Here is a 27,408-nt window from a genome sequence, read left to right as displayed (position 1 = left end):
AAAACACACACAGTGTTTGTACACTGGTCACAAGGTATTAATTTCCAGATTTAATACATTTAACACCACACAGTTGTAGTTATTTTATTTATTTATTTTCATACCACTACAATATTGTTCAACAGGAAGTGAATTAAATTACAAATTTTTAGAAGAGGTTTTAAAAATAATTTTTACTACATTTTTTTTTTCCATTAGGGGATTGTTTTTATATCTAATAACAATAAGCAAAATTAAACATAAGAAAATTTAATGTTACGTAGCAATTTTTAAGTTACAAAGCTACAACCTTTTCGGAGATAATTTCTATACGATTTAAGTGGACAGTAATTAACCATTTATATTTAATGTAAGTCTATAAACTGAAAGAGGAAACAAAAAACAAAATGTAAGTTAGAAATAGGTTGGTGGGATCTGAAGTTCGAGTACAACCAGCACCATCACTGTTTATAAGGGGACTATTTCATGGCTTCGTCACCAGTCCTTCAGTTTCGTCATTTTTTGTGACTTTCGCGACTTGTAGGCCACCTGTGGCACAATCTTACTTTTCCAGATGCTGGACTTGCTCCCTCAGCTGCGGGATCTTCTCCAGTTCCAGGCGCTGCTCCAGGTTCTCGCTCTCCAGACGCAAGTTGGCTCTCTCCAAAACAGAATTCGCTTCCTTCGCCTTCTGCAGCTCTTCCACCACTGCCATGTCCCCCTAGACAACACACAAAGGTCCACAGTAAATCACAGTCAGCACCACAGGAAAATAAAATTCTGGGTAGGCTGTATTTCGGACTACGTCAGCCAGGGGTTTGTTTCATGAATTTACATCATGCTGAACAAGAATGTTGTGGATGAATAAGGTAAAATAATTTAACAAAATCGATGTTGCTTTATTTTTTTTTACGTGAATTCGATGGACGTCTTACTTGATGGTTGGGCGGCCACACCAGAAAAATTGTGTACACATCCATTACCAAACAATTTTCTGCATTCCCCATTGCTTCTCGCGAGGTAGATGGCCAAGGCTCGCTTGAGCGCAAATTTCTAACCTTTTTCAGGATTCATTTTGCCCCACTTGCTCATTTCTCTCAACTACTGTTTGCCTCATTTGATACCTACGACACTAACTCTGCATTTTTAATTGATTCTGCTCTGGTGATTTTTCTTGTTTTCTTTCTTTTCTCCAACATAACCCATTTTCGCTTAGACATTTTGCGATTTAAGGCTCCAAAACAAAAGTTTGTAACTTCATAGTTATTCCACTCAACTAGTACCACCCAGTGCTCACTCATGAGAAAATTAAAGTTTCATTCACGCAAATCAGTAATTTACTTTCGCAGTTACAGCTATCACTGACTTCAATTCCTCACGAGTGTGCAAGCATACAGGTGAGTGAGTATACAGGTACGCGAGTGTATAATAACAAATGCAAGCATCTGAGTGCAGAAGTAATTGAATGAGCAAGTATGCAAGTGTGATATCATGCCTAACATGCCATTAAGCGCTGTTGCTGCCATATGTGTTTTTGGCAAGTATCTTGAAAGCCAAAATATGTTTGCATAAATTTGCCTTCAATAAAGTACACAATGGAGGTTCACAATTATTAAAGATTACAGTTTTCAGACTCTCTACTTTATTTTTTATTTACCCCTCCCTCTTTTCAACAATCGAGCAATCAAATTTTTTCCATTATGCTCTAAGATTGACTTACCTTACTATTTTTAAAAAAGTAACATAGGCAACAAGGCCAGCTACAAATAGCACATTGGCAGACCTGAGTTAGTCAGTCTTCACTACAAAATTAAGATGTATTAGTATATTATGTATATTAATGTAAATATATACATCAGAATTTTAACTAAGCCAAATTAAAAGTTTGCACACAAAAAAATGAGATTGGGTGGAAAAAAAATTAATGGATAAAAGCTATGCTACTCTTAGTTAGATTTAAAATATGAACAGTGTCAAATGTCTTTTAATTTTGACATTCACTAGTGAAACTTTTGTTAATTTACAGAAATTTCTCCATCTTTTCACTCATGGTGAACCAAACTAAAATAATAACAAATATGATTAGAAATAAAAAGAATCCAAATATATATTTATGCGCTGAACTTAAAATTATAAATGAACTATAAGTACTCAGTTTATTCACAAAAGTTCTAAATTATAAAGCAAAATTAACACCTTCAATTTAAAAAAAACATCTTAAGGAAAGAGTGAATAAAATTTACTTTAAATTAAAACTTAAAAATAAGTTACGACAGTCAGAAAGTTGAAAATCAAACTGACTTAGTTAAATGATATTGCTATAAACTTGAGTACCCCAGATTGCGTGGGCCCGACGAGACACAGCTCAGCCTCACCTTCTGAGCCTGGTATGAGGCGGAGCAGTGCTGAAGCACTGGCTTACATTCCAGGGGCCCCGGGTTCTAACCCCAATTCGGCCATTCTGATGTCTGTTTCCAATGTTTCCCCTATACATCACTCCAGGCAAATGCTGTAGTGGGTCACTACAGTTAGACTAGTGTTGGGCAACTTCACTGTCAGATATAAATTTTGAAACTACTCCAAGGGCCAGATACACATGAATTAATATATTTTTTTTTTTACAATTTATTAAGTTCCGTACAGTGACTAATTAATACAACATGTTGCATGTAATGAAGTATAAAATAACAAGTCTTTAAAAAAAGCTTCACAAAAAACTGATAATCTAAAAATCTAAAAAAGGATTATGTACATACCATGAAACAATAAAAAGATTACATAAAAATAAAAAATATAGTTTTCAATTTTTTCATTAGAATGTCACTGCTTCCGAACAGGGTCTGCTGACAACTTATTCTATATGTATGCAAGCAAAGATGGTTAGTACACAAAAGTTTACCTGTCAATATTTATTAATTGAAAGAATCTTTTAAGAGGGCCGTGCAAAACAATGTTGTAGGCCAGACCGGCTCGCAGGATGCCCGTAGAACATCACAGCAGAAGACACAGGCATTTGTCCTGAAACCACCTGTTTCATCGTGAATTACTGTCCCTAGTGACCTTGTTATCATAAGACTCTTCCGTCATTTTTTCAGATCATGAAACTAATATTTTAATGAGTAAAACTTGTGTATCAGAGCGAGCGAAACAAATGGATATTAAGAATTACTTTGTAAGGGACATGTCAGAAAATGGACAGAGAGGAAATCAAACACATTTCTGGTAAAGAAAATTTAGCTGATCTTTGGACAAAAACCTTAAAAATTGCTGGCAAAACATACTTCTCCAATAAGTTATATACTTCAATAACATTTTGAGTAAGGTACTGTAGAATTTATTTGTCAATGTTAATAGTATAACATGTCAATGACAATAAGGGTTTGTGTCCTACGAAAAAGTAGCAGATGCAAGTTAAAATTAGAGACACACAAAATTTTACTATAAAGCCATGTATGTAATATGTTTTGTTTTGTAGTTTAACATCTCCAAAGGGCAACCAGCCATACTTTCTAAATAATTTCGCTGCAGTGTTTTTAAAAGCATCTGTATGAGTGATGCGTGATATAGAAGTGTTGAAATTTAATGTCTGATGAGAATGATTTCAACTTTAACAAACTAAACCCAACATCTTACATGGCAGATTGCTGAGTTGTCTCTAATGAACTCGTCCATCAACAGGACGTAAAGCCCCGATGACATGATATAATAAACAAACACCTTCTTGGCGAGCTCGAGTGCTGCGATCCTGTGCTGCTGGGCCTCGAGCCGCTCCTCCAAGATGGCGGCGCCCAGGCCGGACGAGTGGCGCTGCTGAGCCTCCAGCTTGCTCCGGAGCACGGCTACCTCCGTCTCCAGCCGGCACCTCTCCAGCTCCAGCCTCTCCAGCTGCGAGTTGTCGGCTCCTGCGAGCAATCACGCTTGCGATGCATCACATGCACGCACGTATAAAGCTGTACGATGTCTGAAACTCCGTCTCCACCATCATGTCAATGATGTCTCATCTCGACGTCCGTCTCAATGAGTGACAGATCACCGAGCATCAACCTCGACCTCGCCACATAGGTCTTAATGCACCGAGCTCGACATACCAGACTAACATGTCGGTCGCAAGAGGTCTCCCTCAAGCTGTAGACATGTTGGTCTCCACATGTCATTCTCAGTACTGCCAGACAACATTTGACTATGAAATTATATTTATGAAGTCGTTGTAGATTCAATCCATATCGCATGGAAACTTATTGTAATTTTTAAATCAATAAATTATTTTTTGTGTCAAGTCTTTTGATGTATAGGCATTGGTGTGGCATCACGATATTATACAATTGAGTTGTAGACCTTGAAATGTTTCCCTTGACATGACAAACTAAATCACAGACGCATCAATATATCGAACAGTCAATGTCGTCGGTGTACTTTGGTGTGAGCAGGTTGATTTTTTAGGGTTACTTCGATTTCCCTCAACCATTCATTCCATCAGTGCTCCATCATCATATCACCACCCCCCATAGTCTAATGACCTCAATATCAATTACATGTTAAACATTTTCAGAAATTATTATCCTTACAAACTTGCTTTCAGGAAAAAAACTTTTTTTTAACAACTTAGTTAGTATCAACAAAATGTAAAAGCCTTAAAAAGTTTTAGATTGATATATTTTTTAAATAAAAGATGCTATGCACAAAAAATAAGAAAAAAAAACCAAACTTTTCATATTAACTATAAATAATTATTTCACAATAAAACCTAAGAAGATTTATCCACGGTTTAAAATAAAGGTAAAAAAAATGGGTATGGTCATACCACTGAATTTTATTTCAGTTTACTAGTTGTTGGTAAATTTTGTGCCAGTCAATGCTTAGCTGAGTCTTTATATTCTATGCTTTGAGCTCAAAATAGTCCCTGAACATTAAAAACCACTGTTAATAGTTATTTAATACATTTTTACCATTCCCGTTGGCATGTGTGTCAATGTGCATGCGACTGAAATGCGCCTTTAGCTTAGAGCAGTGTAGCCTAGTGCAGTGCTACAAACGGCCATCTAGGCCAGTGAATTGATTGTCACCCGAGCGGCACTTGACCAGGGTTATTCTTATTCACAATACATGTCATTTTATTAAATACGTAATAGTAAGGAAATGTTTTTTCAGGAACAGACCTTAATTAAATATATAACTAAATGTGACTTAGCATGACTATGCCCAAAAAAATTGCTTGAATTACTCTGCTGCTGTGCACAACACGTTTTCACAGGAAGCTGGATCCTATTGGCGTGCGGTCACTAGGAGCTCGGTCAGTTCTACTTCTTCCGTCACTGGGGCTGACCGCGTACTTGCACCGCGCAGCTCTTCACTATCCATCTTCATCATCAGCGAGTAAGTGAACCATCATCCTTCATCAGCTCCACGGCTAGCCCCCACCTCAGTTAACGTTTTACAACTTCAGTGAACTCACTCCTTTCATTTAATATGGCCCAAGGAATTTAGGAGCCCACCCTTTGTTCAGCCAATATGGCCTCTAACTTAAGTTTAAGGCCGAGTGCCAAGTTAGTTGATCTATGCATACTACGTAACTGTCCAGGTGTTATGTGGTTTATTCCTGTATTCGCAGGTTTACGAGTCAGTGTCTTTGTTTTTTAGTGCACCCTTGGGGGATGGTCAAAATGTTTAAGAGTATTGAAATTTATGTATGTACTGTCAGGTCGTGTTAAGTGATCATTGTCTTTACGTAATGCTGTAACGTAATGCAACGCATCAGCGATGCCTGTTTATCTAGCTTTTGGACTAAGGCAGGAAGGCCCGCAATAAAATCGCCGCATAAAGATGCTCTTGTTAGTCACAACCTCGTGATCAATTAATACATACCGCGCCAAGCCACGGCTTCCGGTTTAGACAAGCCATGTCTAAGGCAGCTTCATGTACGAGGGCCAATCGTCAATAAAACTCTTCTTACCGGAATCGCCATATTTCTAATTCCACAATTAACAGTCACTAATAGTTTAGTGTCTCTGGTGGCTATAGCAGTTGGGGGTATCTCTGACTGCCCAACACCTGCTGTCTGGCGACTACACATCACGCCCTGAGTTAATATTCTGGCTCTCCCTGCGAACCAGGTCACCTGGTCTACCATTTAAAGCTAGTTGGTGCCCTCAGCATCAACATCATCAACTCAGCAGAAAGTAGCAGGTCGTCAATTTAAAATACATTTTGACTAAATTAAATCTCATAAACTTCATTAATGCTAATCTGTTCCTTATAATAATTTGTGATGGTATAAAAAAAAATGTATAGTGTTAAAAATTTTCCTACCACTACAAAAGCAAAAACCAAATACAGTTTTCTTTTATTTTCTAGCTTATTAAAACTATAGTGAACACACAACATTGAAAATTTAATCACAACACCATGCTCACAACATTGAACAGATAAATGTAGAATTTAAAAAAAAATTATTAAATAAAAATACAAGTGCGTGTAACTCTGTAAGCTTACATGTGATAGAAGTAGAATTTCTTAGGCAATTCAAACCTCAACTCATAAGTATATTATAAGGGGTAAAATGGCAGAGAGAAAGAGAGAAAGATGACAATTTACTAAAAAGAACAGAATGCAGGGTTTTTTGGCTTTCATTTATTTTTCAAGATTTTAAGAATCCTAATATTTTTTTTATATTTATTATAAATTCAATTAAAATTAAAAATAACTATTAAACATGAATTAATAAAATAATTAATCACTTCAAAACTGATCAGGATATCAATAATGATCAATTAACAATAAATATTACTCACTATTGAAATACACCATAAATAAAAACTGTGCATGTTACTGTTTCTTAAAAGAATTCTGCCATTTGAAACAAACCAAATCTCTGAACAAAATATGAAATTCGTAACAGGTAGCGCTATCTATGCAGAAAATGCAGGGATTGTCTCAATATCACTCTCTATGCTGCTGGTTGAACAAGGAAGAACGTGAGCGTGCTGGTAGGAAATATAAAATGCAAGGCATTCACAACTGACTGTATAGGATACCTATATCTATTTTCTGAAACAAGCACATGCACACACTCTTTGTCTTTTTCTTTCATTCATTTATCTCTCTTGGTTATATTTTTTTTGGTGGGGGACGAATCATCACACAAAGAGGAGAATGAAAGCAAGCCCAGCAACGTATACAGCAATAGTGCCCTCTTTATATCTCTTTGGCCAAGTATCTATTCTCTGTCCTTTTCACATAAGATATGTTTCACAACAAATGTTTCACAAAAACGTTGAATTAAAATTCAGCCTTGAAATTTTACTCTCATTGCAGCCAAAGAAGTTTCACTGCAAAAAATATATTTATTACGTTACCTTTAGCGGTTTTGAGTCGAGCGCTCAGAACATTCTTCTCTTTTTCTAGACGAGTAATACAGCTCCTGAGACCCTGTATGGTTTTCTGCAGTTTCTCAACTTCATTCGCTTTTTCTTTTTCAGAGACCTTTAATTTCTCAACTGCCTGCTGCCACTTTTTGCGCTCATTCCATCGTGCTATTTCTTCGGCAGACTAGCAAGAAGAAATACACATATATCACTAAACAATTTTTGTATACAAATGTGCACACACTGTAACTCATTAAAATGCACCGAAGATTATCAACTTCAAGATGATATGGTAAATGAGCATAATATGTTAATGTAGGCTTTAAGAGAGTGTTCACCAAATCTGTTATAAAATTTCTCTGACTTACCCTGATCAAAATTTAAAATTACCCTGGCTAATTTTTTAAAATAAATGATTAATTTTGTAATCTTTTGAAAAAAATACAAATAGTTATTTCCACTTCCTTCATTTTTTTAATAACTAACAAAACTTTGCACACACTATTTTAGTATGTATGACTAAGCTCTAAAACACCATCTAAAGAAATTCTTTCACAAACTGGGTGATAGACTGAAACATGAAATTTTCCCTTCAAATTATTTCACTGGGAAATTCCCATGAAGTTTTCATGGATATTTACGTAAATTGAAATTCCCTGGCTTTCCTTAACCTATTCCAACTTACCTGACTTTCCAGAATATGGAACATCCTGTTTAAAGCTATCGACTAAAATAAGTTTTATCTAAAAAGCTGTGGCAAGTCTAGTCATAAGGTAACAAACATTGCAATCAATCACAGAACAAGGAGGTTAATAAAACATTGAAAATTGAAGGGAAGAAGCATCAGTACCTTAAACATAAGGTTCCTGAACCAATTGCAAAAGTACTGTGCCGCTGGGCACAATTTATTCTCTGATTAAGGCTATTTTAAAATAGCTGTCTTTTTTTTTACAAAGTTTATATTACAAATTTTTTTTTATTGAATACTGATATCTTGTGTGAACTTTTCCACTTAAGTTTTCAACAGGCGACTCGATCACTGCTAGCTTCTCAGCGGTGACCAGCGATGGCGGCTCTCCCTGTTCCTTGTTCCACGCCGGCGTTAGCAGCGGTTCACAAGTACTCTGCCTCGATGCACATTCTGTTTCTGCTGTCAAGTCGCAGTGTCCAGTGAACGGTGCATTTCTGCACACACGGTAGAACGCTGGCTTTTTGTTTCGACACAGCTCGGTGCCATTTTTCCAGTCGACACCGCACAGCGCTAGCCTTCCCCCCTTTCAAAACCCTGGGCTAGCGAGAACACCTTCCTTCCTCAGAGAGCACCCTGTCCGCTAGTGCCGCAAAACTTTGTGCCCGTGGCCCAATCTGTCATCTTCGGCCCTCCAGCGGACCTTTTGAGTACTATCCCGGCCATTTCATGTAACTGTTCTAGTAGGGACTATCACTACAACCTCCATTTCTTTTTTGCCTCTCTCTGGGTCTTTAACTATGTTCGGCCTATACTCCCTTTACGTGGTCTCTGTGCAACCTCCGGTCCTTGCTCTAATGTCTAATGCTTGGAAAACTTTGGATCTGTGACTTTGGGACTGTGAAACAGATCTTGGTACGGGATGTAGTCCAGGGACTACAGGGAGTTTTTTTCCTTTTTTTTTTTCTTCCTTTACTGCTTCATTACTGAACAAATATAACCTTTATGTGTTCATCTTCATCGCAGCTGTGTACAACTTACAAAAAATGTGGCCAGCCCAGCGCCAGTTGGCATCATTTGTGTTTGGTTATGTTGATTCCCACATAGAGTGAGCACACATATTCGAATATCAATATTGATAGCTTGCCGATTACATGCAACACGCGCGCTCTGCCTACTGCCGAGTTAACTGCATTTGATAGCCCGCAATCTTTCGTGGTGTGTACTACAATGATAGTTTATGCGTTAGTTCTGGTTCATGTTCGGGTCACGGTTTTGGTTTTTCTATTTAAAATCGAACAAAATGTTTTTGTTGCATGACTTATTAATTAAAATTGTTTGGTGGGCTTTTGTATACTCTAGTTTTTAAAATAAATGTACTTTTCATGAATAGGTTTAGTTTTTATGAATAACTTCACCTAACAAAAAATGTTTCTTTTCATATAAAAATCATACCCCTACTTTTCAAACTTGATTTTAGTATAAAATGTGCGACGATTATGCAATAAAACATAAAAATTTGTATTATCACAAATTTTGCCACTGCTAAAACAATTTAATACAGAAGTAACTAAATATAATAAAAATGTTAAATTTACCTTCAATCTTTTTGCTTCAGCAGCATTATCTGTGTCAGATTTTTCTTTTAGCTTCTCTTCCAGTTCTGCTACTTTTTTCTTCAAGTCTTCTTCCACAGCTGATGCCACTCTTTCAGCTGATACATCTCTCCTTGGCCTTCGCTGTCTAATTGAAATAAGTAACAATAACTATCAATAATTAAAACTAATTTAAAAAATTCCAATTAAATGTTTTTCCTAGAGTTCTTACCTGATATTCAACTGATCTTTCAGCTTTTTATTTTCCTCCATCAACGTCGATAGCTGTTCTTTCAGGCTTTTACTCTGTTGCAAATCTTCAACACTTTGAGTTTGTGATGTTTTCTCTGCCTTAATCTGTTTTTTCAACTGATTCTGTGGACAATAATGTTATAAAATAACACTGATACAATTTTTATACTCTTGCATCAGTTGAATAATCTTTCTAAGCTACTATCATACCTGGCTATACTTCAGTATGAATTATAAAATTAACAGATGTATAACATAGATAGTAGAGTATTGCAATCACGTTAAGCAAAAAAAATAACTAATTTTTTAGCGTAATTTTTGTTGCTTAGTTGATACCGGCGTAGGATTCATTGTGTGTACCATAGAGACAAATTAATTTCTAGGCCCTGTGACCTTAGTGGAACTATGTTGAGAGCCTTGGCCTTATACTCTTGACTTTGAACCCAAATTACAATCAACATCCTAATTTCATAAAAATGTAAAAATGATTGGACAATTAAAAGATTCAAAAAATTTTATTTTTTTCAGGATTATAAAAATAATTCTTACCCTCCGAAAACTAGTTTTTAACACAAAATATAGATCATATAATGATACTTTTTTCATATTTATTAGGCTTCTACCGTATTTACCTGCATATGGATCGCAGATTTTTTGTTTAATAAAATGTACTGCATCACATATGCAAATTTTTCATTTTGGGTATAAAAAAATTAACATTGCACAGTTGTGGTTGACTATGTGCTTAAATAACTAGCCTGTGTTTGGATTTAATAAATATGTCATGAGTAAATATACATACATTGTTTAGTTAAAATATCTCAGTAGTGTGTGTGTGTAAGCATCATGAACTGTGTTGTTAGGCTACATTTGCCAACTGTCGTGCGGCTAACCAGCTGGCGCCGGTAAGTGACGTGGCTGTCTGCAGCCAGGCTTTGACGCTCGGCAAATGGGGAATTTAAAAATAAACCAACCAGAGAGAGAGAGAGAGAGCGCATGAAAGAGGCAAAGGGAGTACGTGCGTGTGTATCAGTGGCATTAAATGTTCTTGAACTGGCACCATACTAAAACATCACGTTTCTATCTCGACAGGTTTTTTTGACACAACTGTGTGCAAACATTGTTTTTGCGTGGGATTTCCTATGCTTTATACTGCAACATTTCATTCATGACAAAATTGCTGTAAAGATGCTTGTTATTGTTGAAGAACGGTGGTCTTTTCTCTTGGGGAAGGTGACGGATAAAAAAAGGGGGGGGGGGGGGGAAGGGAAACACCTTTCCATTGTATTTTTGTTAGACAGTGCTTGATAGGGAGGAGGGAGAAGGGCCATAAAGGATGAAAAGGGGAAGGACACCTTGTTTCTTACGTGGCAATAATCTGAGACATGGAGCATAAAGACTTCACTTGTATTCTACTGGAGACAGAAGTATGGCGCGACTCATATTCGAGGGCGACTCTTACCGAAAAAAAGTTAGATTTGTTTTGCCCAAAATTAAGGATGTGACCCATATGAAGGGGTGACTCATTTGCGAGTAAATACAGTACTTTACGCGGGTTTACATTTTTTTTTCATTAGCTCTAGTCGTAAATTCGTTAACATAAACTTCTCTGGCACCGCTGGTGCACGATATACCTATTTCCTAATTACGCATGTCTACCTGCAGGTTGAGAACTGTCTGCGACATCTGCATCATCTTCCCGTCCCTCTCCTGCAGCTGAGCCTTCAAGACGGCGACTGTGTTCTTGAGGATGGCGGAGGGACCGTGCCCCAGCTCCTCGTGGGCAGAGACCAGCTGCTGCTCCAAGGCGTCTCGCTCCTCACGGCAGCTCTGGGCCTCCTCCTGGTACGTCTGGAGCTCGCTGCGGTGCTGTTCTTCCAGCCTGCAACCACCGGCGGTGGGGAACAAAGGTGTTATAGCGTACTAGGTGGGGGACAAGATTACACGGTGGATTGCAGCAAAAACAAAATAATGAGTAAGGGCAGGCATTTTTCACGAAAATATCTGAACACTTATTAGACTGCAAAAAGGTATACCCGCACCTGTGGTGTCTTCCTTGTGATTGGCGGCCTTCTGCGAGAGAAGTCGTTGCCTTATTTGATCGAGCCACTCAGGACGCGTTTACTGCCGCACTGAATCACTATGATAGGTGTTGTTACAATCAATATGTACTTGAAAGAAACTCTGCCAATCACGAAACACAGAAAATGCTACAGTGTTTTAACTTCCATCTAGTCCCGAAATCTTTTCGCGAAATCTGCATGCCCCTAACAATGAATCATGCCAACACACCGGTAACACCAAAATACAAGTTAATACACCATATAGCAACAAATGCAACTAAAATCACGAAAATAATGAGCAATTTAATAAAATGTAACTGAAATCACAGCAATATGATCTTTTCATATATTCAGTCCAATGCAGGTTATTTATTTGGCATTAAGTTTTTACCAAAATGTATTGACCAAATAGGTAGGAAAAATAAGTTTTGATTTGTTTTATCTTGCCTCTCTAGCATTTCTAGCATTTAGTGCATTTTTGAACAACACACAAATACTTGAAGATTTATTTTTAATGTTCTGCTATTTCTTTCTTAGGCCATACTTACTACCAATTATTTTACTAATAAAAAAAAATGTAAATGCTTTATTTGTCCTTATCAAAATTGTATTCTGATTGAACAAGTACATCATATTTTATTTAATGATTTATTAAAAAAAGATGTTGTATGTGAAAAAACTTTATTTATAAAAATTAAAACAATACCACCAAATTTTCCCATTTTATAAATGAAATTGGCCTGAATTAAAAAATATAAAATCATGTAACAGGTGGATACGTATTTTTAGTTTAAAATCCCGTAGACAACAAGGTCATTAGAGACAGACATATATTTTTTTGGGGACAACCATGGAGAACTGAGATCAGGTTGTATGAACCAGGATTTGAACCCAGGTCCTTTTGAAAGTGAGTCCAATGTTGTGAAGTTGTTACACCGCAATAATGTTGAATGAGGGTTGTGTGGTAAGATAGGGCAGTTCTTGAACACGCTGGTGTTGCAAACAGGAGCACAAGAACACCCACCAATTCACTGCAACATCCACGTTTTCCACAAGCAAAAATTCTGGCTTTGACCTCCTTGGAGAATCAAATCCAGAGGGAGGCAAATATCTGTAGTTTGTGAGTTCGTATATTAGTCAGAGCACATCCAGTCTCTCAAGAGAGAAGGGCAGTGGAGGAAAAATTCCCGGAGCCCAGGTTCTATGCCCAATTGATTTCAAAAATTACTTTGATGCATGAGTTTACTCTGCTAAAAGGACAAAAATTACAGGTATATTGATAACAGAATTAAATTAAAACCTTAGAGATTTTATGGTTTTATTTCACTTAAACTGTGTCCTTTTGACTGATACATGTTACACTTCGCAATAATTACAATAAAATGATTTGTAATAAGCTTGTCTAATTATATGGAACAAAAAAAAATATGAAAGTATTTGTGTGTTTGGAAAATGTACCAAAAATTGTAATGTAAATAATAAGTCACTAATAAGATCATAAAAAGTTTAAAAAATTTGCAATCTAATTAGTACAAACATTTTGGTACAAACTTCATGCTAAATAAATTACACTCTCAGAAGTTAATATATTAAAAGATTATAGTTTTGTGAATTGAGTTAATGTTTTAAATAAAAATGCTGATTTTATTTCATGAATTTAGTTGCATTTTGGTGTTTTATGGTGTATTTACTTGTGTATTGACATGCTTTTCAGTGTTATTTCTGTTTTATCACAATTCACCATATAATCTTGTCCCTACTTATTGCTTATGCAATATCCACAAATCACTTTTACAGTTGAGGCCACTGCTTTTTTTAAATTGTGGGATTTGAAAAGTTGTAAAATCAGTAATGGGGAGCGGACTCAACAAAATTATTTAGTCCCAGGCCCTTATTTTCTCTCGATGGCCCTGAAAATGTTGTAATAAGTTTAAAAAGTACATTTTTATATCATTTTGTGCCCATCCCAGCCCGTAAGAATTCAGTGTACGAATTAAGTATCAACCACGGGCAGGTGTTCTCATTATACCACTTCTGAACACTGAGCAGACAGGTGCACAAATCTTGACCTAAAAATGTTACGTAACAATCATTTGGCATAAAGCCACTTGGCCTAAATTTTATTTTTCTTACAGTCAATTGGTACCAACAAACTTTGTCTAAAATTCATTAGTCTTAAGTTATTCTGACTAAACAATTTGGCATAAACAGGGCATCTACAAATATCTGGTGGACCAATTACTGAATTTTTTTTTATGACCTTTTAATAAAATCTTCTTACAAATATTTTATATCACAAAGTCATTTTTATTTATGATAAACCAAATCGAACACAAACCAAAATACATCTACTATTTGCAGAAAAGTGCATTTTTAGAGATGATTTACACATGATTTAAGTAGACAGTCTCCAAATATCTATATCTAATGTGTGACTATAAACTGAAGCAGGGCCGGCGCGTCCATATAGGCGAACTAGGCAACCGCCTAGGGCGCCAAGTAGCTGGGGGCGGCGCAGCACGACACATAACAGCTGATATAATATGTTTAACGATTATTGAAACTAGATGAAAATGGATTTTTGTAACAGTTTGGAATGTTTATATTGATATAAGTAATTATTTAAAGTCCACGGTGACCTGTTTATAATTTGTAATAAGTAAAAAAAAAAAAAAAAACACAAGCCTGATTACATTTGATTGTTGACAAAATCTTAGGCTTACGTGATGTATTTTGAGGCAAGGAAGATTTTTTTGGGTTGTCCGGCTGCGGGGAAGGGGGGTTGGGGGGGGGGGGGGGGGGGCATTAAACTTTTTCGCTTAGGGCGCAAATTTATTTTGCACCAGCCCTGAACTGAAGTGAGCCGTGAAAAAAATGCAAGAGAAAAGGTGGTTGGAAATTAAAATTTACGTGACTTCCAGGTTCGTTGCAGTTTATTTCGGGACTTTTCAGAGACTGTCACGGCCCTGCAGACACCCTGGCGGGGCACACCTGCGTCGCATCTCGCCCAGGTGGAAGAGCCGGTCCTCCGCCAGCCGCCGCCAGCGGTCCGCCTCCTGCCGGCACGCTCCCAGCTGGGCAGCTGCGGCCCGCATCTCCTCCGCCTCCTCCTGCAGCTGCTGGTTCCTCTGCACCTGCCTCTGGAGCGCGGCCAGGCTGGGCTGCAGGGGGCCTGCCGGCCCGCCCTTCAGCCTGCCACGTCACGCTCAATTACCGCTCTGATGTAACATAGATATTATAATAAAATTACTAATTGCCGACATTGTGATAAATTTGACAAGAAAACAACACATATTGTAGGCTTATGTGAAAAATAATTACACTTAATAGCTACACTTTTACAGATTAAGATTATCAATTTTATTGAAATTAGAAATGAGTATAAAAATTATATTATTCTAATTATGGTATGTACATAGGGTAGATGTTAAACGGCTGTTAAATTGGGGAATTCTAATGCCAGTATTATCAAGAATGAACTCTCCTGTAACCATCACCTAGGCAACACTCGCCTTTCTTCAAGATCAAAAAAAAAAGTAAGTAAGATACACACAAGCAGCAGGAATTGTGTTTTTGCAAGCAGTCTGTATTTAACACTGGTTTGCACACACGTTGCTGCAAGCATGTCTCTCATACAAACTTGACACGTGTGTGTGTGTGTGTGTGTTTCATGTATTTAATAACACTAATAAACATGTACTTCTTTGACGTGACAACGTATAATAAATAGATGAACATCGGCTGCACGCACGGAAAAGTGTCCCATTACACTCATTGTATGCTTGCGCCTCATCTATCTCTCTTCCACTCGATTGGAACAACCTGGACAATAATAATCTGGACAACACGACAATAAGCGAACTCAGCGATGAGATTAAACAGATATTTTGACCTGTTTAATTTCATCACTAAGTTCACATAAAAACATTGCATTATCAACTATCAAAAAAATTTTTTTCAAATAAATTTAGAGATGCAAGCTTAATACAGAATATTCATATTCATTTCATCTTCACCTAATTTGAATCTATGATGATAAATTTTTTTTCACTACATATAAGCAGTATTCTTAATAACTCTAATAACCTACAATGGTTATAAAGATATGAGCAAAACAGAACTGTCAATGATTATAATTCTACTGTAACCTACATCAATAAAAACACTACCACCTATGTCATTAATCACCATGGGAGACGGGAAGTTAGGGTCTTAATAAGGAAACCTGAATTACGTGCTGCAAACCATTCACTTCACTGTTCACCTCAATGCAAAACTAATACAACGTACAGTGCTCACTGTAGGCTACTAACCAGGCTCGAATTTAAGAAGTGGCAGCCAAGAAGTGTGCCTCGGGAGTCAAGATTTTTTAAGGCACCATAATTGGAGGGGCGTGCAAAAGTAAGGTATGATAATTAGGCGGAAGGGGCTTAGGTGACTCCTTTGCCCTGGCGAAACTTTGGATTAGTTCCAGGCGTACCAGCTGCTACTAACACTAAACTAGACATGATTCCATGTCTCTTACACATACACCTGTGTCCCACATGAGAAATCACAAGCTAACGTGGTGTTACGACTTGATGCTCCTACACAAGTTTAACAACTGTCACTGGAATGGACATGGTGCATTACGCTGACTACGGCTTCGCAAATTTTTCGGGTTTATTTAACGTCAACATAGTTTTTAACAAGAATTCAAAATGTGAAATGTAAAATGTAACCCACTAGAAAACAGGAAACACCGTACTGAAATGGAAACTGACTGTAACAATAAACTGTGAGAAAACTAAAAATTCAGGCAGCGCATTAATGCAACTGGCAGCCAAAGTCAATACATGGAATTCACCCTAATAAAATGTGAGCTGCTTTGGGGTCGGATTACAGAACGCGCTGAACCACGGAATGCCGGATTAAAACCCTTTCACTGTACACACACTTGATGCAACGTAATTACCATTGCAGAACAGAAGTACTACCTGTTGCACTCCTGTTCCTGCATGACTAAAGCCATCTGGAGGGCTTGCACCTCCTCCTGAAGCTTGGCTGAAGCCTCTCTGTGCTCAGCGCGAGCCTCTTTCAGCAAGTTCTTGTAGTGACTGATCGTTTCCTCCTTCTGACTCACGATTGTCTGCAAACTCTCCAACGTCACCTGCACAGCACAATCCCAACTCAGCATCCTGTCAAAACAAGCTATATTACACCTAAAAGATAACCAATGCATGCAGTAAATTTTCTCATTTTTTTTAAAGCCAAACTTCTTAACAGCCAGTGAAGCAAGTAGGGAAACGACTCATCAGAGAGAGAAAGGGAATACTGGGTGCCCCACTCCTCACACTCGAGCTGGGGTAAGTGAAGCGATGCTACAATGCTGCATTTTTCGTTACACTGGAAATGGCAAAGCGTTTTCTCATTGAAAAATGCAATTGGAATTGAGAAAATTTGAAGAAACATTTCCAAAAGCATTGGTGTTTTTTTTTTAGTATGTCATTGTGTATGTTTTTGAAAGAAAAAAAAATGTGTTTTATTAAATTAAGATGCCCAACATTTTAAATAATATTTTACTGCTGACACAGCTTCGTAGTTACACACCAAACCTAAAAGAAACTATGTTAGTAAATCTCCTCTCCGAGACACTTATTCTGTTGACCGCCGCTCCTGGTGGATACGGCCCGCTGGAAACACTCGGGCCATCTCTCAGATGCACACTTCGTACCCACCATGGTATTTAGTATGTTATTGCGTACTTTAAGTTTAGTTTTATCGTTCATGCGAATTGATTTTTTTTATCATTGAAGTGGACTACTAAAGTAATTACTTTCACTTCTAATGTGCGTGGTGGCCTCCTGTTGTTTGTAATTGTGTCCACTTATTAGCTTTTTTCCCACTGAACTGATTCGAATGAAATTTGGAAATTTCAAATAAACTTTAAGATTTAACTGTAGTCCTTAGTTCATTTTGTTCAAATAGGTTTTCGAATGTTACCAGTTTACTTAGGCCCTCAGTTATCAATCCGAAAAAATTTTCACGTTATGCATAACATAAAAAAAAAAAATTTATACAACAAAATGTTTGTAAATCTGATAATATACCTATCAAAACCACAGTAAATTTATCTATTATTAAAACAAATACACCTTTTTAAAATAAAGTATAGTTTTATAAAACTTCTAGTTAACCAATTTTGATAAAAAAATATCATATTGTATCTACAATTTTCATCTTCTGGATTTGACTTTAGTGTATTTGGTTGAAATTGGTTTGCTAACATTACTACTTTTCTTAGGCCCTAAATTACCATTCCAAAACAACTAAGAAACTATGCATCACATCACTAAAAAATTAATGATAAACTGGATGTCCATAAAAACCCACAAATTGAATCACCTGACTTTTCCAAGTCTCTTATAATACTTTGCAGACCAAAACTTGAAATATTTCTGAAGAAAACCACCCAAACAAATTTTGGGGCTGCTTTGCAACGTAGCCAGTCACAATTAAATAATGTTATGACAAGACATTTTTACTCATTAACAATTAGCCTGAAGAATAAGCAAAAGGTGTTGTTTCTCACATCAATATCCGAGGGACAATTGAAAATGGAATTCAGTCCCAACTGCCAAAAAAATACACTGCATTAAAAAGAATACTTAAGCCAAGTACAATATGTATTGTACATTTAACAGCAGTAGCAGTCATAAAATTAGCAGGTTCCTGAACCATTTACATTGGAGGTGTTGGGGAGGGGGGGCTTAAATATTATTAGAGGGGCCTCGGGAGTATGGAATACACAATGAGATTTAGGGGCTCCCCCCCCCCCTCACCCCCCCAAAAAAAAAACTTTTTAAAACTTTTTTACGTCAACAGGGAACTTACATCCCAACTTTGGTTTTGCTAATTGATCTTAAGAAATAGTGATATTCTTTTTGTAAAAGAATTAAAAGCTGGTTAGTTTTATAAATGCTAACAATCAAATTTTGGTGGAACTGAGTCAATATATGAAGCAATAAAATGTTTGAAATCATGTGAACTCAATTCCAATCAATGCCGATTCAATTCAATTCTTCCTCTTTTTAGTCTGAATTTTGCACATAAAACTAGATAAACAAGGAAAATAAAACTGAAAAGTGCAGGTGTAGGACCCTGGGCGGTCGTCCTGCTGACTCGGCCCTGGACCATTCTCTGGTACAGGCTGAGCCTTTGTGTAATCAGTTCATTTCAATTCTCTTTTCTAACATATGTTTTTCCTGATATGTACTGTCCACCCTGACTGAGTAATAATATAGAGAAATAGACAAACCTTGAGAGCGAGTTTATCATGTGGCTGCTCAGAAGATGACTCGCAAGTATCCTGTAGCTTGGCAGGTTCAATTTGCACGTCAAGAATGGCTGCATCTTTTTTCTGGAGGAGACTGTCCTTCACTTCCACCTCCTTGCTCAATAACAAGACTTTCTCCTTCAGTTGAATGAGTTCTGCTTCATATTTCAGCAGGCTTTGTACCTGATTCCCTACAAGGCACATTGCCTGCACATTACAAAAAACATGTTAGTAAGAAAAACCAGCCACATAAAAACTTAACTAAAACCCACATGTCATTTTGTCAATCGGTCACTAAAGTGGCATTACAAAATAATTTAACTATCCCTGAAAACAAACACTGCTACAGTTAAATAATTTTTCTTTAAATTTTTCCTTTTAAAAACATTTTCTCTACAAGAGTAAGGAGTGATAAATTTGATTGAAAACCAAAGTTCAGAAATATTTGTCCTGAATTTTAACACTCAGTAGAAAGATTGGTTTTCATGTTATTGATCTGATTTAAATACAATAACAGCATCTTAGGAAACTCCCACTTAAAAAACATTTCCTGCATAATAAGTTTAAAAAATATAGCACTGGACCTATTAATACATACAATTTTACCATTTTAATGAAGTTTTCCTGTTAGTAAGTCCTAATTTGTAAGTACCTTGAGAAATTTCTTAATAGGAATTTACTGGTAGTTAAAAAATTCAAGATACTCATAGAAAAGAAAAATAATGGCAAATTTCATTAAAATTGTTTGAACTGATTACATTGAACAGAATCGTTCATAACTAAATTATATTTTGTAAGAAATATCACTACGTCCTACAAATAAATAAAGTTATGTACTAATTAGTAATAACATTTTGTAATTTTTTCACTAATTTTTTATGACATAAGTAACTATTATTTTGATTTTAATATATATTTTAAATTGCAATTTTCTAAATAAACTATATGTATATTTAATATTACCTTTACAAATTTTAATATTTGAATAATTAGTTTTAGACTGACATCTAAATTTCATACCTCAAAATTATCTAGATATGTTCTATGACGGAACATGCATGACATACAAAACCCATGGAACTAAAATAAAAAACAATAAGCTCAGCAATGAAAACAATATTATGTTAACAAACATTTTGTTCAATATTCTAAATACTTTGAGAAGAGAATTCAGAGGGCTAAATAAAAAATTCATCTATCAAAAACTATTGAAATCAATTACTTGAACTCAAGACACTTTTCTACTCTACATGTCATTTACAAGTAGCACTAGACAAACAAGTAAAAAACTATAAACCCTTAGAATTTGAAACCAAACATTAACTATGTTTACTAAAAAAATTAAAAATTAAAGTTTTTTTTTCCCTTGAATTGTACCTGCTGCAATTCTTCTCTGGCACTTTTAGATGGTTCGCTGGTGCCTTTGAGATGATCAGTTGATGCAATATCTTGCGAAGTAATTTTTACGTCAGCTCTTTCTTGTGACTCTAACAACTGTAATAAAACCAGTTTAATTTATGACACAGTGAAACAGCTGCTTCCAAATAATGGATGGACACCAATTGAAACTGAAAAACTAAAATACTAGAAATTGTAACACAATCACTTTATAACAGAGCTTGGACAAAAATCATTAGAAAATGAAAGTTTTTTTCCACTAACATTGAATAAAAAAATATTGGAAACGTCATTCAACACAACACAAATTCACAATAAATAGGTCTGTGCTTATATCAGTTTTTAGTTCCAATTATATTCAACCAATATAAAAATATTCTCGAATATGAATATCAAATTTGAAAAGCACAAGTGTAGATGAATATTTTAAATATTTTTATGATGGTTTGAAAGTCATATTTTAACTAATTCTTGTACATGTTGTTGTGCATTGGCAATAAATATTTCATATTGATGATTATAAATACTACAACAAAAATATTAAAGGAGAATGTTTTCAGATTTTTTTATTTTTTTTTTTTAATTATTAAAAAGCAGTGTTTGCAAAATGATCTTTATATACTTGTTTTCAAATTATAAAATAATTATTGAATACAGGCCATCTACTATCTGAACTAAAGCCTTTCTGTTGTTCGCTAATCACAAGTTGAAATAAAGTACGACTAATTATAATGGTCCCATTAGTAAAATGAAACTGGATATACACACATTTATATTGTTCATCAATGACTGTTAAATTCAATGTTGATAATTACTCAAGGTAATATGGAACAGCATCACTACACTTTGAATGCAGTTGAATATTTGTTATTTCAAAGAATAACTATTTGAAATAAAATAAAATATGAATACTAAACTATTTGTTTGGGTATTTGAAATTTTGAATATTCATACAGGCCTACAAATAATGAAATAATAGCTGTATTAGTAAATAATATGCATTCTTAAAATTATGTATATAGAATATTCTCATGTTTATAATTCACCATACATTTAGTAAATTATTCAGACTAAGGACAATTCCAATTTCCAATAAATGGTAAACTAAGACACATAACACACTCTTTTTGAACTATCATATGAGAATTTGACAAAAAAAAACAAATTTGTTATTTGTATGATTAAGGTCAGTGGCGAGGCGTGAGGTTTACATGAGGGAAAGCAACAACTCCGTTCACCCCAAAACACGGTGGAGGGGAGGGGGGGGGGGGTCCGGGGGCCCTCCCCCGGGAAAATATGGATTTAAAGGTACAAAAGGGTGCTATTTAAGTAGTTTTCTTAACTGAAAATTGACTATTCCATGGTAGAAAAAATGACATTTTTTTAAAATTATAAACTATTTTTGAAAAATAATAATGTTTGGCATATATTATTCTGATAATAAAATACCTACTCTACATTATTTATATACTAAGTGGGAGTGTAGTATCATCGATATCTGGTACAAAATATATAAACAGACAACACATGGCAAAGTAAGTACTTAAAATAAAGAGAAGAAGCTCATAAAAATGTACTAGAATAGTAAAAATTAAATGTTGGTATTTTTTGTACCAACACAAAATAAACTATCTTCATACGTGATCATAAACTCTGTTAGCTGGTACGTGGTTATTCACAGTCACTCCAGCGAGATTGCAACTCTCGAGCTAGGATCCCGTATCCGCCACCCGCGGGACGCGGTCGGTAGCAGTTGGCACTGCTAGGCCGCCTCCTGTACGCCCAAAAATCCCTCACGCACTGCCAGCCTTGGTTACCCAATAGGACGCAGGGAACTCCCAGCCTACAGCCCGCGAGAGAGATGCGCGCGCCCTGAGAGACGACCACCGACTGAAACGCCACCTCGCCACCTGCCCTGCCGAACTTTAGCGGACATAGCCGAAGCAGTCGGCGGAAGAATTCCACCGTCTGCTTCGGCCATGTTCGCTTGAGTTCGGCAAGAAAGCGCTACCTTCGTAGCTTCTACCACGTGTTTTTACAGCCAATCCCCTCCTCGAACCTTTGTACCATGCCACCCCCCTTCCGAAAGGAAACTACTGCGGCAGCCTTCCTGCTGAAAGCGGTCCTACCAGCGCTTCTAAACCTAGCAACGCTTCTAAAACAGCATGTTTTGTGTGTCGACGAGTTCTTTTCTTATAGCGCACAGCGCACAGTATTGGGTCCCAAGAAGATAATGTAAAAAATACTACACCTAACTGCACGAGCCAAAGTAAAATACTATTCTGAATAAAATATTTATTTAAAAAATACATTGTCTGCAAACTGCCTGGGCAAGCACTGCTTGCCTTGCTTGCCCTGACGAGACGCCACTGATTAAGGTACATTAGATGTAAAAACTAGTTGATTAAAATTAATGCTGACATTCTTAAAATAAATTGCTGTAAGTAACTAAAAAGATGATAATCTTAAGAAACTTGAAATAATGTGCTAATTAAAAATCATTATCTTTACCAATAAAGAGACATTAATTAACTTCAAGATATAATGCAGTATTTATTTAATATTCTATAAAATTTGGTACATATCTACCTGCATAATAGTAAAATAAGACTACTTCCTGAAAAGATAACAGTATTTTGTTGTGTATAAAAAAATACACCACATTTATTACTGTATATTCTTTACATTGATTGTTTATTGTTTTACAAGTCAGCTAATGTGGACTGATGTATGTATTCCCAGAAGTGATGTCAGTAGATTAGATGGGGACTAGAAGTAAAACCAATTCCCATTTTTATGTTTATTTAAAATCTAACATATGTTGGCAAATGTTGTGTTAAGAGTGCCAAAACCAGGAGTTTCGATCATCTATCTGCGTAGTGGGTCCCGCATAATTTATTAAGCGACACTGTAATGTGCAAGACTACTGTGTTTTATCGCATAATCGTTGTACATTTTATACTAAAATCAAGTTTGAAAAGTAGGGGTGCAACGTTTATGCGAGAAAGAGAATTTTTTTCTGTTAGGTAATTATTCATACAAACAAAACCTGTTCGTTGAAAGTACGTTTATTTAAAACGTGAAGTATAAAAGAGCACGCCAAAGAATTTAAATTAATAAGTCATGCAACAAAAACCTTTCTTCAACTTTAAATGTGAATGTGAACGTGAACGTGAAATAACGCAAAACTATCGTCGTAGTACACATTTACCACGAAAGAGTGCAGGCCATCAAATGTAGTTAACACGGCACTCAACAGACAGCGCGTGTTGCATTCAATCGGCTAGGTATTGATATTCGACTACGTATGCGCGCTCTATACGGGAAGCAACACAAAACCAAACATGAATGATGCCAACTAGCGCTGGTTACATTTTTATAAGCAGTACACCGCAGCGACGCAAATGAACGATAAACGTTAGAACGTTTAAAAACGTCTTTAAAAGAAAATTTATACATCAGACAACTTCAAATTTCCATTAATTAAATACGCAATTAGTAATGTCCGAATAAATATTAGATTACTACTTTAAAATACATCGTTTTATACAGCAAAATACCCACACAAAGCACTCGGAATCTAATAGCGGGACCAAAAACATCATGCAATGTTTACGCAAGAGGTTTTTTTATATAAATTTTGACGCCCTAAAATATAGGTGTGACGGTTATGAGAGTGCAACAATTATGCGATAAAACATGACTTCACTAGTTAATTTAACTTTCTGATTTTCCTTTAACATTCTTACACAAATATTTTCATAAAAATCAAAGGAAGTACAGTTAAACTAGGCAAAAAATAGTGTATTCCTGACCACAGATATTTATATACCAAAAATTGTGTATATTTCTACACAGATGATTAGGGACACAAAAAAATGGTGAAGTGAGAAATTAGCAAAATACAATGAAATACTGTGGTTTTTAAAATATGATGTCAGAAAAAGTGTATCAGGAAATTTAGACAGTCAAAAGTTTAATTCAATTGATACACTTTGCTATGTATAAACCTGTTATGTTTGACTTTAAATAAAACTATTCTTTCAATTTATGCTCTCATCTTCAAGGCACCATGTAAATGTTACCAAATTGTTTTCACAAGAAAATGTTACGATAATTTGAGTATGAATATAGAATTTTGTAATTAATTTCAATGTAAAATTTTATGGACTAAGTTTGGTTAAGTCTGAAAATTAAATGAAATAATTTTGAAAAATCTTGAAAAAAAAACTGGAATTTGATACTACTAAGATAGTAGCCACCCTGTTGCATTTATATGTACACGCAAATTCCAAAAATTATGTTCCAACTTGTAGAAAATCGTACTTGGTAGTTATTTACAATGTTTTTTAATTCATGGAATGCATGTATCTAGATGTGGCTGAAGTTGTTTATTAAAATGTCTTGTTTAATGGCAATTAGAATTTTATTTCATCCAAATATCACTACAGTGTTGATTAAAGTGTGAAAATAAACATAGACAATATTGTCATGTAGCACATTCTGTTGGTTCATAGTAGTGTACAACATAGTGTTGAGATGGAGAATTTTGTCAAAACTATCCTATGTAGTCTTTTTACTATTCATTTATTTACTTTAATTTAAAACCACATTAGACAATATCTTGACTTCCTTAGCCATGACACATGAAATATTGTGTAACTAACCTTAAACTCAAAAACTTTGTAAACCACTGTTCCAGAAAAATTATCAAGCTGGAAATTGAGGTAAGAATCAATATCAGTATCAGACATATTAACATTTCTAAATTAAAAACTCAAACAGAAAGTAAACTAAAAACAAGAATGGTGATAATGCATCTTGCAAACAGCAGTGCAAGACAACACAAAACAGTTTCTTACTTGAGTTTGCTGCCATAAAAGCTGTGCTTGTTCCCAGTTCTTCTGTAGATCTGCCAACTCATTTTCCACCACTGATATGTACTCTTCCTGCTTGCTGGCCTTCTCCTCCATTTGCTTCAACTGCAGTTCCAAAAATTTGACTTTCCTCTGGCTTCTCAGCTCCTGCAACACACAAGAACAAGCACACTGAGTCCAACTATGCACTACACCACTCCAACATTCTTAATAACCAGAGGATAATCTCTTCGTTAGTACTTGAGCTCCCATTCACTTTGTGGTAAGGTTCTGTCACAGCTTGCCTCGTCCTGATTCTCATGTTTCTAGAGGCAATGTAGGCCCCTTCGATTTCCAGGGCGTGAACAAGAGCATCGCGGGTATTTATTTGGCGAGCCATATGAAGAGCTTGCTGAACCTCTGCATCTCTGAGTCCATCTATAAAGACACTGGTGGTTAGCTGCTGGCTGAACTCTGTTAATGCTTCTGGGTAGACGAGGTGCACAAGTCGCTCAATATCAGCTTCGAATTCCTGAATTTCTGAAGATCGCTGTTGATGAGTCTTCAGGGCTGTTCTATACACCCATGTGTTGGTCGCCATACCTCAGCTCTAGGGCTTCTACTAGTACTCCATAGTCTTTCTGGTCTGGAACTGTTATGGTCTGTAACAGCTCGAGTGGAGATCCTTGCAGGGCCAAGATAAGTGCCATAGCCTTTTCTTCCTTGCCCCAAACATTTACTTCTGCAGCCGCCTCGAACTGTCTTCTGTACGCTGTCCACGAAGACTTGAAACTTGAGTGGCCTCTGGAAGGCCCTTAAGATCCTTGGTCGAAGCTTTTACACGCCGTTCAGTTGCCTGTTCAAGCTGAATTAGCTGTTGTTCCTGTCTGACAAGTTGCTGTTCTTGTTGTACGAGATGCTGCTCCAAACTCTGCACTTACCTTCCAACTGGATAATGATTTCGTCAATCTACTTCATTTCTTTCTGTTTCTTTTCATCTCTTTTGGGCTGTTTCTTAATTCACTCTTCATCTCCTCTTGGCCACACTTCATTTCCTCCTGGTTTCTATCTATTTTATTCTTCAATTCCTTCATATAATTTTAAACTTGGCCCAGAAAGCCATTACACTTTTAAGTTTGTCGACACCCATCTTCCTTGTCCACAAACACTATTGATCTATCACTATCACTACTATCTTATTACAACAATATAATTTCACCTATGAGCTAACCTAAGCTTCTACTCAAAACTAACACCAACCTTACTACACTCAAAACTAACTACAGTTTCTAACACCAATTTTAATTTTGAATATTTGAATTCTATTGTTTTATTCTTACTAATTTAATTATTATTTTATTACTATTAATTATTCGTAAACTTAGTTAGGGCTATCCCAATTAATTTTATACAGTATTATATGCTACTAATATTTAAATTAATAATTAAATCACCACACTTAATGTCTGTTCACAAATCACTAAGCATCTGTCCAGTCCACAGTTCACAATCCTCAATGGAGCTAGGCTCAACAGTGGTTCGCCCCTTACCTCGCACATGTTCACACATAGTCTCATGCCACTCAGTCACAAACTCACAGTTCCGTCGCTCGCGTTCCTCCGCTTGCCGAACTCGCACTTCACTCAACTCGCCTGTTTGAACTCCCGTGGAGGCTGGCATCGCCACTTTTATACCCGTGGCCGTCTTTCTGGAAATGACTGGAGTGGTTGCGACGTGTCGCGTATTCCCAGGCTGACCCGACACCCGAAGGATCAAAACAGCAGCACTTATTTGTGCCACTCCACGTGGCAGCCTCACTATGCCCGCAGAATTCCCAGGCTACTAAGGGATAGATAACAGCACCGACTAAAAGAGGGAGTGGGTGTAGGGGGTGGTGAGAT

The 27,408-nt window shown here is 36.2% G+C and overlaps 1 protein-coding gene across 5 annotated transcripts in view; it reads right to left on the bottom strand.

The window, feature by feature from the left end:
- Positions 1-27,408, bottom strand: part of LOC134531780 (centrosomal protein of 290 kDa-like) — a 140,435-nt gene that overhangs the window by 13,294 nt on the left and 99,733 nt on the right. For all 5 annotated transcript variants that reach the window (XM_063367689.1, XM_063367687.1, XM_063367688.1 and 2 more), the window contains exons 27-37: positions 25,514-25,675; positions 20,631-20,747; positions 19,236-19,460; positions 16,915-17,087; positions 14,930-15,130; positions 11,535-11,757; positions 9,856-9,998; positions 9,627-9,771; positions 7,332-7,524; positions 3,697-3,881; positions 546-700 (exon numbers count right to left, since the gene is read on the bottom strand). In XM_063367689.1, the coding sequence (XP_063223759.1) occupies positions 546-700; positions 3,697-3,881; positions 7,332-7,524; positions 9,627-9,771; positions 9,856-9,998; positions 11,535-11,757; positions 14,930-15,130; positions 16,915-17,087; positions 19,236-19,460; positions 20,631-20,747; positions 25,514-25,675 (1,922 nt within the window). The remainder of the gene's footprint in view (positions 1-545; positions 701-3,696; positions 3,882-7,331; positions 7,525-9,626; positions 9,772-9,855; positions 9,999-11,534; positions 11,758-14,929; positions 15,131-16,914; positions 17,088-19,235; positions 19,461-20,630; positions 20,748-25,513; positions 25,676-27,408) is intronic.

The sequence above is a fragment of the Bacillus rossius genome, chromosome 5 (assembly GCF_032445375.1).
Source record: "Bacillus rossius redtenbacheri isolate Brsri chromosome 5, Brsri_v3, whole genome shotgun sequence".
Classification (NCBI taxonomy): Eukaryota; Metazoa; Arthropoda; class Insecta; order Phasmatodea; family Bacillidae; genus Bacillus; species Bacillus rossius.
Note: the sequence above shows the minus strand (reverse complement) of the source record. Positions and strands in the feature narration are given on the sequence as shown.